This window comes from Miscanthus floridulus, chromosome 7, assembly GCF_019320115.1.
Source record: "Miscanthus floridulus cultivar M001 chromosome 7, ASM1932011v1, whole genome shotgun sequence".
NCBI classification, from domain to species: domain Eukaryota; kingdom Viridiplantae; phylum Streptophyta; class Magnoliopsida; order Poales; family Poaceae; genus Miscanthus; species Miscanthus floridulus.
Genome location: NC_089586.1, coordinates 95880504 through 95892636, shown reverse-complemented (window position 1 = coordinate 95892636; position 12133 = coordinate 95880504). Strand labels below are relative to the sequence as shown.

The window sequence follows — 12133 nt, the reverse complement described above, 5'->3', positions numbered from 1 at the left end:
TGATACCTGTCAGAGAGTCAAGGCTAAACATCAAAGACCTATAGGATTGCTACAACCAATGAAGATACATGAATAGAAGTGGGAAGAAGTTGGTATGGATTTCATAGTTGGGTTACCACGTACTCAGAGAGGTTATGATTCAATCTGGGTAATAGTAGATCGATTAACTAAAGTTGCTCACTTTATACCGGTTAAGACTACTTATAATGGGCCGAGGTTAGCTCAGTTATATATGGAGAGAATAGTTTGTCTACATGGAGTTCCCAAGAAAATTATGTCTGATTGAGGTACCCAATTTATATCTCATTTTTGGCAGCAAGTACATAGTTCGTTAGGAACCAAGTTGAACTTTAGTACAACATATCATCCTCAGACAGATGGGCAAACTGAGAGAATTAATTAGATATTAGAGGATATGTTGAGAGCTTGTGCGTTGCAGTATGGTACAAGTTGAGACAAGAGTTTGCCTTATGCAGAGGTCTCGTACAACAACAGTTATCAGAAAAGTCTCAATATGGCATCTTTCGAAGCTTTGTATGGACGAAAGTGTAGGACCCCATTGTTTTGGAACCAAACAGGGGAAACTCAGGTGTTTGGACCAGATGTCTTGAGAGACGCAGAAGAGCAAGTAAGGTTGATCAGGGATAACTTGAGAGTGGCCCAGTCTCAACAAAAGAGCTATGCCGATACTAGAAGAAGAGAATTGGTTTTCAAAGAAGGTGATTATGTGTACTTGAAGGTGTCGCCTATGAGAAGTGTGAGAAGGTTTAACATGAAAGGGAAGTTAGCACCAAGGTATATTGGACCTTTCAAGATTTTAGAGAGACGTGGAGAGGTGGCTTATCAGTTGGAATTGCCCGAGAGTTTGACAGGTGTACATGATGTGTTCCATGTATCTCAGCTAAAGAAGTGTTTGCGTATACCTAAAGAGTAGATACCGTTAGAGGAGCTTACGGTTAAGGAAGATCTCACTTATGAGGAGTTTCTGTTAAAGATTTTGGAGACGGTAGAAAGAGTCACAAGGAGCCGAATTATAAAGATGTGTAAGGTTCAGTGGAATCGGTATACCGAGGATGAGGCTACTTGGGAAAGAGAAGAGGATCTAAGGAAAACATACCCACAGTTATTTAAGTAAGCATCATCTGAATCTCGAGGACGAGATTCATTTTAAGGGGGGTAGAATTGTAACACCCTAAATTTTACAACAATTGAAACTAGGGTAAAATTGATTTACTAAGCATTTTTGTGAGCATTTAAGTTTAGAAAGAATAATAAAGTTTATCAAATTAAAATTTAATGTAGGTTAACAACAATGAATGTGCATTCATGCTGCTGCATATAAATTTTTGGCATGGTTTGGTTTGAACTCAAATTTGAACTTGATTTGAATTTTGTCTTCAAAATTGCTTTGGAATGAAATTAGAAAAAAGAGGCAAATTCTCTCTCCTTTCTTTCTGGCCCGAAGGCCTGCTGCTGCCGCGGCCCATCTCTTCCCCATGCCGGCCTGCACCTCTCTCTGCTCCGCTCGGCCCACTCCAGAGCCGGCCCGCACGCCTTCCTCTACCGCTATCCATCTGGGCCCGCAAGTCAGACCCGCTTCCTTCCTCTTGTTCGTGTCCCAGGCGGACACTGTGCCGTCGCCGTTGAGTCCGATGCTACCACAATCCGTGGTGTCGTGGCGCCCAAGGGATCCTGGCCCCATAAATAGTGCCCGCACCCCTCCTCTATCTCCTATCCCATCTGGCAGCCGTTTGAAAGGTCCTAATATGGCTAGAGGGGGGTGAATAGCCTATTTAAAAATCTACAAATCAACTAGAGCAATTTGATTAGTATGACAAATAGTGTAATGCAAACTTGCTCTAGCTCTACAAGGGTTGCAAGCCACCTATCCAACAATTCTAGTTGCAATGATTACTTAGGCACCCAAACTTGCTATGTAACTACACACCAAGAGCTCAACTAGATGAATGTAAATAATAAAGCAAGCTCTCAATTCTAATTACACTTAAAGAGCTTGTATCAACTAGTTTGCACGAATGTAAATAAGTGAGTAGGGTGATTATACCGCCGTGTAGGGGATGAACCAATCACAAGATGAAGATTAAGCCAATCACTGGGAGAATGCAAATGACAAAAGACAACCAATTTTTCTCCTGAGGTTCACGTGTTTGCCAACACGCTAGTCTCCGTTGTGTCGACCAACACTTGGTGGTTCGGAGGCTAAGAGGTGTTTGACAAACCTCATCCACACGATAGGACACCGCAAGAACTGACCCACAAGTGAGGTAACTCAATGACACGAGCAATTTACTAGAGTTACCTTTCGGCACTCTGCCGGGGAAGGTACAACTCCCCTTACAATCACCGAAGGCGGCCACGAACAATCACCAACTCATGCCGATCCTCCACCGCTGCACCAAGCCATCTAGGTGGTCGCAACCACCAAGAGAAACAAGCGAAATCCACAGCACAACACGAATACCAAGTGCCTCTAGATGCAATCACTCAAGCAATGCACTTGGATTCTCTCCCAATCTCACAAAGATGATGGATCAATGATGGAGATGAGTGGGAGGGCTTTGGCTAAGCTCACAAGGTTGCTATGTCAATGAAAATGTGCAAGAGAGAGAGCTTGAGCCAGCCATGGGGCTATAAATAGAGCCCCCATCAAATAGAGCCGTTATACCCCTTCACTGGGCATAACGCGCTCTGACCGGACGCTCCGGTCAGACTGACCGGACCCTAGACTCAGTGTCCGGTCCACTGATTTTTGCCACGTGTCATTCTGAGTTGAAACAGAACCATCAGATCACAACGGCTAAGTGCTGATCGGACGCTCTGGCTAAACCAACCGGACGCTGGAGCATCAGCGTCCGGTCGAGTTAAGTAAGGGTCCAAAACTGTTTTTCCTTGACCGGACGCGTCCGGTCTACCTCGACCGGACACAGCCCAGCGTCCGGTGGTTAACCCTAGCTACTGTACTGCCAGGTCAGCACGACTGAACGCAGGCAGTCAGCGTCCGATGCATTCAGATCCAGCGTCCGGTCACTTGACCGACGCTGGCATCTCCTCTGTCTTTTTCACCCTTGCTCGAATGTGCCAACCACCAAGTGTATCACCTTGTGCACATGTGTTAGCATATTTTCACAAATGTTTTCAAGGGTGTTAGCACTCCACTAGATCCTAAATGCAAATGCAAAGAGTTAGAGCATCTAGTGACACTTTGATAACTGCATTTCGATACGAGTTTCACTCCTCTTAATAGTACAGCTATCTATCCTAAATGTGATCACACTCGCTAAGTGTCTTGATCTCCGAAACAAAATGGCTCCTTCATTTTATACCTTTGCCTTGAGTCTTTTGTTTTTCTCTTTCTTCTTTTCCAAGTTTGAGTATTTGATCATCACCATGCCATCGCCATTGTCATGATCTTCGTCATTGCTTCATCACTTGGAGTAGTGCTACCTATCTCATAATCACTTAAATAAACTAGGTTAGCACTTAGGGTTTCATCAATTAACCAAAACCAAACTAGAGCTTTCAATCTCCCCCTTTTTGGTAATTGATGACAACCCTTTCACAAAGATACAAATTTAAGTTTATTTGAATCCATGTTGCTTGCCCAAGCATATTTACCATGTGTAAAGGATATGGACAAGTTTCATGAACTCCAAATGGTAGTAATTGCTCCCCCTACATATGTGCTAAGAGTTTGCATTGTAGCTTGCACATATGCTTAGATAGGAAATATAGGAGTCAATTTCTACCAAATGATGCTAAGGTATAAGAGATGGACCTTTGAAGCGTGATACCAATCGGAGTGCACTAATATACCATCCTTAGCATCATTAGTAACTAGACATACACAAAAACTAGAATACCCCATGAGATCAACATTAAAAGCAAGGGTCTAGTTACTTTAGCCTATGTATGCTAGTTTTTCATTTCATCATTCCAACCTATAACTAGCATACACCACACAAGCATGGATATTGAAGATTAAAATGTATGCCATGCAAGCAAACATATGTAATGCACATTCAAATTCACCATACAAGTTCATGAGCTTGCTCCCCCTATTTGTATGCTCAAAATTTTAATTGATCCCCTTCCTTTGTCATGTTTTATCTCTCCCACTTTATTTCTTTGTTGTCTTTTCACTATCTTTGTACACTATTTCTTCCCCTTTGTCATCAATGACCACAAAGGCTTAAAGTATAGATAGGGTAGGATTATTAATGTCAACAATTTGCACAAAAGGTGAGCTCAAATTATAGATAGGTTGGGGTGAAACCATGTGAAAAGAGGATCATTTTCCCAATTTGGTTCAATCTAGATTACTTGCAAAAGATATTTAACTCGGTTTGATCCAAGGACAAGCTTCTTCACACCTCCAAATAAGGGTTATCTTATACCATGTTGAGTTAAACACTTATAGCTCATTTTCTAAATCAAACACTAGGTTTACAAGCCCACAAACATGTCATATGCTACCACTAGATCATTTCAAACATACAAGCAATAGTGGTACCATACAAGCATCAAATTCATTTGATTTTCATGAATGAGCCTAGAACATGATAGGAATGACTAGATGCACTAAACAAGTCCTTAGCAATGGATGGATGACATGTCAATCAACTTTACCTTGCTTTGCTCGAAGGAGAGGCATGTCATATAGTGGAGTGCATCAACACATATTGGAGAAGTCAAGTATGTTCAATTCATTCCTTAGCTTGCAAAACCTCTTCTCATCAAGTGGCTTTGTGAATATGTCGGCAAGTTGATCTTCGGTGCCCACACTCTCTATGCAAATATCCCCTTTTTGTTGGTGATCTCTTATGAAGTGATGACGGACATATATATGCTTTGTTCTTGAGTGTTGAACTAGGTTGTTGGTGAGCTTCACGGCACTTTCATTGTCACATAGCAATGGCACTTGCTTAAACTTGATTCCAAAGTCACTCAAAGTAGCCTTCATCCAAAGTAATTGAGCACAACAACTATCGGCCGAAATGTATTCCTCTTCGGCGGTTGAAAGTGCTACACTATTTTGCTTCTTTGATGACCAAGACACAAGTGATCTTCCCAATAGTTGACATGTGCCCGATGTGCTCTTTCTCTCAACTTTGCATCCTGCATAATCGGAGTCTGAATATCCAATCAACTCAAATCTTGCTCCTTTGGGATACCACAATCCAACATTTTGTGTATGCTTTAAGTACCTCAATATTCTCTTAGTTGCCTTTAAATGACTTTCTCTTGGTGAGGCTTGAAATCTAGCACACATGCATACACTAAACATCACATCCGGCCTTGATGCGGTCACATAGAGTAGACTTCCAATCATGGACCGATACATCTTTTGATCTACCATGTTGCCACTACCATCACTATCTAAGCTTCCACTTGTCCCTATTGGTGTACTAATAGCTTTACTCCCATCCATTTCAAACTTCTTGAGCATGTCCTTGATATACTTGCCTTGACTCACAAATGTGCCATTCTTCATTTGCTTGATTTGAAGACCAAGGAAGTAACTAAGTTCTCCAATCATAGACATCTCAAACTCACTTGCCATCATCTTGCCAAACTCCTCACAAAATTCTTGATTTGTTGATCCAAAGATGATATCATCAACATAGATTTGCATTACAAACAAGTCATTTCCAAGCTTCTTGGTGAAGAGAGTGGTGTCAACCTTTCCCATCTTGAATCCCTTAGAGAGTAGGAAATCCCTCAATCTCTCATACCATGCTCTAGGTGCTTGCTTCAATCCATACAAAGTCTTTCTCAACTTGTAGACATGGTTAGGTTTCTTTTCATCTTCAAAACTAGGAGGTTGCACAACATACACAAGCTCATTGATGTACCCATTGAGAAATGCACTTTTCACATCCATTTGGTACAACTTGATGTTGTGGGCACAAGCATAAGCTAGTAAGATCCTAATTGCTTCCAATCTTGCAACCGGGGCATATGTTTCTCCAAAGTCAAGACCTTCAACTTGAGTGTAACCTTGAGCCACTAATCTTGCTTTGTTCCTTATTACTATCCCATCTTGATCTTGCTTGTTCCGAAAGACCCACTTAGTTCCAATCACATTATGATCCTTAGGCCTCTCAACTAAATCCCATACATGGTTTCTTGTAAAGTTATTTAGCTCTTCATGCATAGCATTGATCCACTCAACATTCTTCAAAGCTTCATCTATCTTCTTAGGTTCAAAGGATGACACAAATGAGAAATGCTCACAAAATGAGGCCAATCTTGATCTTGTTTGCACACCTCTTGAAATATCACCAATGATAGTGTCCAATGGATGATCTCTTGCAACATTGGTTGGTTGAAGCACTTGCACTTGATTGCTAGCATTTGATTGATCACTTGGTTGAGATGATAAACTAGCCATTTGTTGATCTTGCACATTTCCATCACTAGTGCTTGCTTGGATTTGATCATTAGAACCACTAGCTTGCACATTTGAGTTAGAGAGTACTTGATTCTTGTCATCTTCAATATCTATCACCTCTCTAGGCCTTATATCACCAATATCCATGTTTTTCATTACATTGACCAATTGAGTGCCTCTTACATCATCTAGATTCTCATCTTCCTCTTGGGAACCATTTGTTTCATCAAATTCCACATCATGAACCTCCTCAAGAGTACCAAAAAAGTGGTTTTTGAATGTTCGCTAAAAATTATTAGAAGAAAAAACCACACATACTCCAACGATTCCTAAGACTACTATTAAAAAAAGAATTAAATTTTGAGACTCCCGTTCACCCTGCTCTAGTCACTTGTCATTATGCCGTGAATCGGTTCATAGCAAACCAGCAATAATGTGGTGATGACTAGGCCCCTTTTCTAGTTGTGTTCGACAAAAATACAAAATTCAAATATATGACCCTTTTTAGTATATCTTGCGTCTATCTCTGCTCAAACGAAATTTTTTTTACATAAAAAAAGGAAGTGCACATAGTTCCACCCTTCATAAAACTCAATTGTTTCACTAGATATATTTCTCCAATTCAAATGACGATATTCGTCACTTGCGAAAATCCTGCAGAGCACGGCACTGTACAGCATATATGCGTGTCCATATCAACAAGTTGACTTGACCTGCAGCCCTGTCGTCAAAGATAAGCTATGAATAAATCATGTCCACAAAGTAAATTCTGGAAGGCCGATCATCACAAATAAACAACATTGGTTTTGGAAACGAACACACAGCACTGGTGACCATTCGACGAACTGAACTTCATGGAAACCCGCAGGAGACAGGTCGCGCATTAGCCCGGAATATCTCTTCCTGGTTCTGCTGAAAATTATTCTGGGATGCGAGGCTGGACATGTCGCAACAATCATGTCCATCTCAAACAGCGACGGCGACGCTGAGAGACGGGATGGAAGCTGAAAAGTAGAGGTAGCTGACGAGTTTGACGGACTCCGGGTCTTCGCTGCAACGGCGGTCAAGCTAAGCCGAGATGAGGCGTGATGATGACGGAAGTGTGTGGATGTATGCGGCTGTAAAACTGTTTTTAAACCCCTGGGCAGGCAGCTGAGCATCTAAACCAAAGCTCACAGCTTATACGTTACACCACCCGGCAAAGCCACACAAGAAAAGACGCTTCGGCCTTCGGCCAAGCAGAGGTCCGTTGTTCTATTTCCTCCTGGTGCTCAGTTCTAGGCTTCTAGTACTACTTCAGCAATTATGTTGGTCTGGGCTCTGCTCTTACTCGTCATGCATCAATTGCTTGCAGCGCAATTCGAACATTGACAAAGTTAATATCTTTGTTTGGGCTCATTTTCTTCCTTTCTTTTTTCGTTTCTTAGTTTTGCTAGTACTCTGTAACTTGTTCCTTCTTGCTTTAAATAAAATCCTGTAGGGGTTCAAACCCCTCCAGTTTCATCAAAACAAAAACAAAAAAACAAAGTTAAACCTTGTGCTTATTTGGATTGCCAGCATTATATGCTTTACTGGTCGAGTGCAGTTCCTTACTTCCATTTCCATAATATTGTACATGCATGGCAAGAGGGCAGAGCAGCATGTGCTGGCATAAAGTAGCTAGCTTCGCCGGTAAACATATAGTAGTACACCACAATATTTATACCACGTATTTTGCAGGTAACGAGGCCACTAATGGCCGAGGACCGGCAGGTGAAAGTGAAACTCACCATGCTGATGCTACTGCTAGCATTGTGTCTGCTGTCTCATGGTGTAGGGAATGTCTGTTGCTCCACCGTCCCTGAGAATAGCACGGACATGCTCGCCTTGATTGATTTCAAGGCAGTCACCACAGATCCTTTAGGATCCTTGAGCTCGTGGAACACTAGCATCCACTACTGCAACTGGAGTGGTGTCACATGTAACCAGAAGAACCACGGGCGAGTAACGGCACTCAAACTTTACAACCAAGGCCTGTCAGGCCCGATTTCCCCATCTGTTGGAAACCTAACATTCCTTCATACACTAGACCTGTCTACCAATCAGTTCTCTGGCCAAATACCACATCTCAACAATCTCCAGAAGATGCAAATCCTTAATCTGAGCTACAACTCATTGGATGGGGTTATTCCAGACACGCTCACAAATTGTTCCAACCTCAAGCGGTTGCATCTCTACCATAACTTACTCAATGGTGCAATTCCTCGGGAAATAGGTCTCCTTAAGAATCTAGTCTATTTTGCCCTTAATAACAATAATCTTAGAGGGACTATCCCGCCAACCCTTGGTAACATCACCCATATAAAAGAGTTTTATCTTCAAGTAAATCAACTTGAAGGAACAATTCCTGATGAACTTGGCCACTTTTCAAATATTTCGATGCTGGGCCTTGGTGGAAATAACCTATCAGGTACTATCCCTGCAAGCCTATTTAATTTGTCCTTACTTCAAGGAATAGATTTGGGTAGAAATCAACTAAGAGGGAGCCTACCAAGCAATATGGGTGATCGTCTCTCCAATTTAGAAAGGCTATACTTGGGCCAGAATTGGCTGGAAGGTCACATACCAGATTCCTTAGGTAATGCTTCAATGCTACAAGACATAGATCTACGGTCTAACGACTTCACTGGTCTGATCCCTAGCACCTTCGGGAAGCTTTCAAGTTTATTTAGACTAGTCCTTGATTCGAACATGCTTGAAGCTAAAGATAGTGAAAGCTGGGAATTCTTACATGCGCTAGGAAACTGCAGGGCTCTAATTGTGCTAGTAGTATCAAACAATCAGATGCAGGGTGTCATACCAAATTCAGTCGGTAACTTATCACCTACTCTTCAGTACTTAATTTTAGGTGGAAACAAGCTGTCAGGTACAATCCCACCAAATATAGGAAAACTCTCTGGGTTGGTTCAATTATCACTAGATGAAAGCAGTCTCACTGGTAGCATTGATGGATGGCTTGGAGACCTAAAAAACCTACAGTATTTGAGTCTTAGAAAAAACAACTTAAGCGGACCCATTCCACCCGTCATTGGCAATCTTAAAGGTTTGCTGAAGCTTTATTTGGACAATAACAAGTTTGACGGCCCCATACCTCAGAACTTAGGAAATCTTCAAGGACTTCAAAGGTTAGACTTAAGTTACAATAATCTTCAAGGCAACATTCCTCCAGAGGTTGGTAACCTTAAGCAACTCTTCATCATACATCTCTCAGCAAATATGCTTAGTGGAGAAATTCCTGATAGTTTCGGCCAATGCCTAGCCTTAGCTGACATCCAGATGGACCAAAACATGCTGACAGGGAGCATTCCAGCATATTTTGGTAACTTCAGCAGTTTGAGCGTGCTGAATCTTTCACATAACAGTTTATCAGGCACTATCCCAACAAATCTAGGTAATTTATCATTGCTTGACGAACTGGATCTTTCGTACAATCATCTCCATGGGCAAATACCAACAAATGGGGTTTTCAAAAATGCCACTGCCATTTCACTTGAAGAAAATCAGGGCCTGTGTGGTGGAGTAGGCGATCTTCGTCTGCCCCCCTGCCCAACAGGTTCTCAGAAAAACAGCAGCAAATATTACTTGATTAAAATATTGATCCCAGTGTTTGGCTTCATGTCGCTGTTAGTGTTGATATGCTTTTTACTCCTTGAAAAGAAGTCGCCAAGAAGAAAAAATTTAGAATCGACCTCTTTAGGTGGCTACGATTTCCTCAAAGTTTCTTACAATGATCTGGCACAAGCCACGAATAGTTTTTCAGAATCCAACCTTGTTGGGAAAGGAAGCTATGGTACAGTGTATAGAGGGACCATAAAGGAATCAAAATTTCAAGTGGCAGTGAAGGTTTTCAACCTCGAGATGCGAGGTGCGGAGAGAAGCTTCATGGCAGAATGTGAAGCATTGAGAAGCATTCAACATCGAAATCTTCTTCCCATCATAACTGCATGCTCGACAGTGGACAATATAGGCAATGTTTTTAAAGCTTTAGTTTACGAATTCATGCCTAACGGCAACCTAGACTCGTGGATACACCAGAAAGGGGATGGAAAAGCTGCAAAGCGTCTAGGCCTAACTCAAACAATAAGCATAGCTGCTAACATTGCTGATGCACTGGACTATTTACACCACGATTGCGGAAGGCCCACTGTTCATTGCGATTTGAAGCCCAGCAACGTTCTTTTGGATGAAGACATGAATGCGCTTTTGGGAGACTTCGGCATCGCAAGGTTTTATGCTGATTCTCGCTTGACACCACCAGGTTCAATTAGTTCCATCGGTGTGAAGGGGACCATAGGCTACATTGCTCCAGGTATTCCTTTGTTAGTTAATTATTAAGTTTGCCCTTATCTAACATACATACCCATTTTATTGTCACCACGACTAAACTCTGCGCACGTACTTGTCTCTCTCCAGAGTATGCTCAAGGTGGTCGTCCATCAATTTCCGGAGATTCTTACAGTTTCGGGATAGTACTTCTAGAGATGATGACAGGCAAAAGGCCAACAGATCCTATGTTCATGGACGGACTCAACCTTGTCAACTTTGTGGAGCGCAATTTTCCACATCAAATCTATAACGTCATTGATCCTCAACTCCAAGAAGAGTCCAAGGACCTAGCACAGAATAAGATGGTACCAGAAAATGTAGTACACCAATGCTTGGCGTCATTGCTGCAAGCTGCACTTTGCTGTGCACATTCATTACCAAGCGAACGAGCGAATATGAAAGAAACAGCCAGCAACATTCATGAAATCAAGACGTCACATCTTGGATGGAAATTGAAGAAATAATGTCACTCATTACCAGAAAGTGTTTCGATCCTGACAGCAATAAAGATATCCCCTGATGAGCACACTTTCTTGCTTCGTATAATTTATTAGGTACTATGCTTTGGTGAATTCGATATTATCTACATACGTCAGTTCTATTTGTAATAAGGATAGCAATATGCTATTGCTTGAGTTGTATATGTCATTTATTTTCAATAATGGAAGTTATTTTTATTGCATTTGAAGATCATATATTACATCGGGGTGACACAAGAATCTAAAAAAACCCTACCGACATCTGCTTCACTGCGTGCCTGGAGCACATAGCCTAAAGTTTTGTGCAAACTGCAAAATACATACACACTAATAATAACCCACAATCCGTAGGATTTGACGTCATCCATGCACGTGCTTAGCTAAAAAAAAGGTCCCGAGTCCTGACCACTTGTGCCAATTGATGAGTTGCCGCCACAACCAAATCTTACGAAGCCGGCTTCTTGGGGATAGCCTAGATACAGAGACAACAGGTAACTGCAAACATACTAAAAAGGGGATAATTATTTTTTTCTTTCCAAAAGATCTTATCATTCAAGCAATGTTGGTAAAAAACGAATAACTAGAGAAACAATTAATAGAAAAATCAGTATAAATTAATAACAAAATACGACAAAAAAATAAGCATACAATTAACTACAATATACTCTATTTGAATTTACAAATACTATTCCACCAACCCATGCTCTCACATGGGTTAAAATTTTAAGAGATATATTGTTTAATACGGACTAATAAAGAATTATTATATTAAATTGTATATTCTTCTTTTTGTTTATTTTCTATAAAATAGACAAAATAGATACTTCATAGTCTATATCCAGTTATCATAAACTTATTTAGTTACTTTTTTGCAAGG

The 12133-nt window shown here is 41.2% G+C and overlaps 1 protein-coding gene across 3 annotated transcripts in view; it reads left to right on the top strand.

The window, feature by feature from the left end:
* Nucleotides 1-11305, top strand: part of LOC136467362 (receptor kinase-like protein Xa21) — a 29427-nt gene extending 18122 nt beyond the window's left edge. The window contains exons 1-3 of one of the 3 annotated variants that reach the window (XM_066466043.1): nucleotides 7539-7656; nucleotides 8132-10760; nucleotides 10865-11305. In XM_066466043.1, the coding sequence (XP_066322140.1) occupies nucleotides 8147-10760; nucleotides 10865-11241 (2991 nt within the window). In that variant the 5' untranslated portion in view covers nucleotides 7539-7656; nucleotides 8132-8146 and the 3' untranslated portion in view covers nucleotides 11242-11305. Of the gene's footprint in view, nucleotides 1-7538; nucleotides 7788-8131; nucleotides 10761-10864 lie in introns of those variants that run through there. The other 2 variants (XM_066466046.1, XM_066466045.1) reach the window with 2 other exon arrangements.
* Nucleotides 11306-12133: the final 828 nt, after the last annotated feature.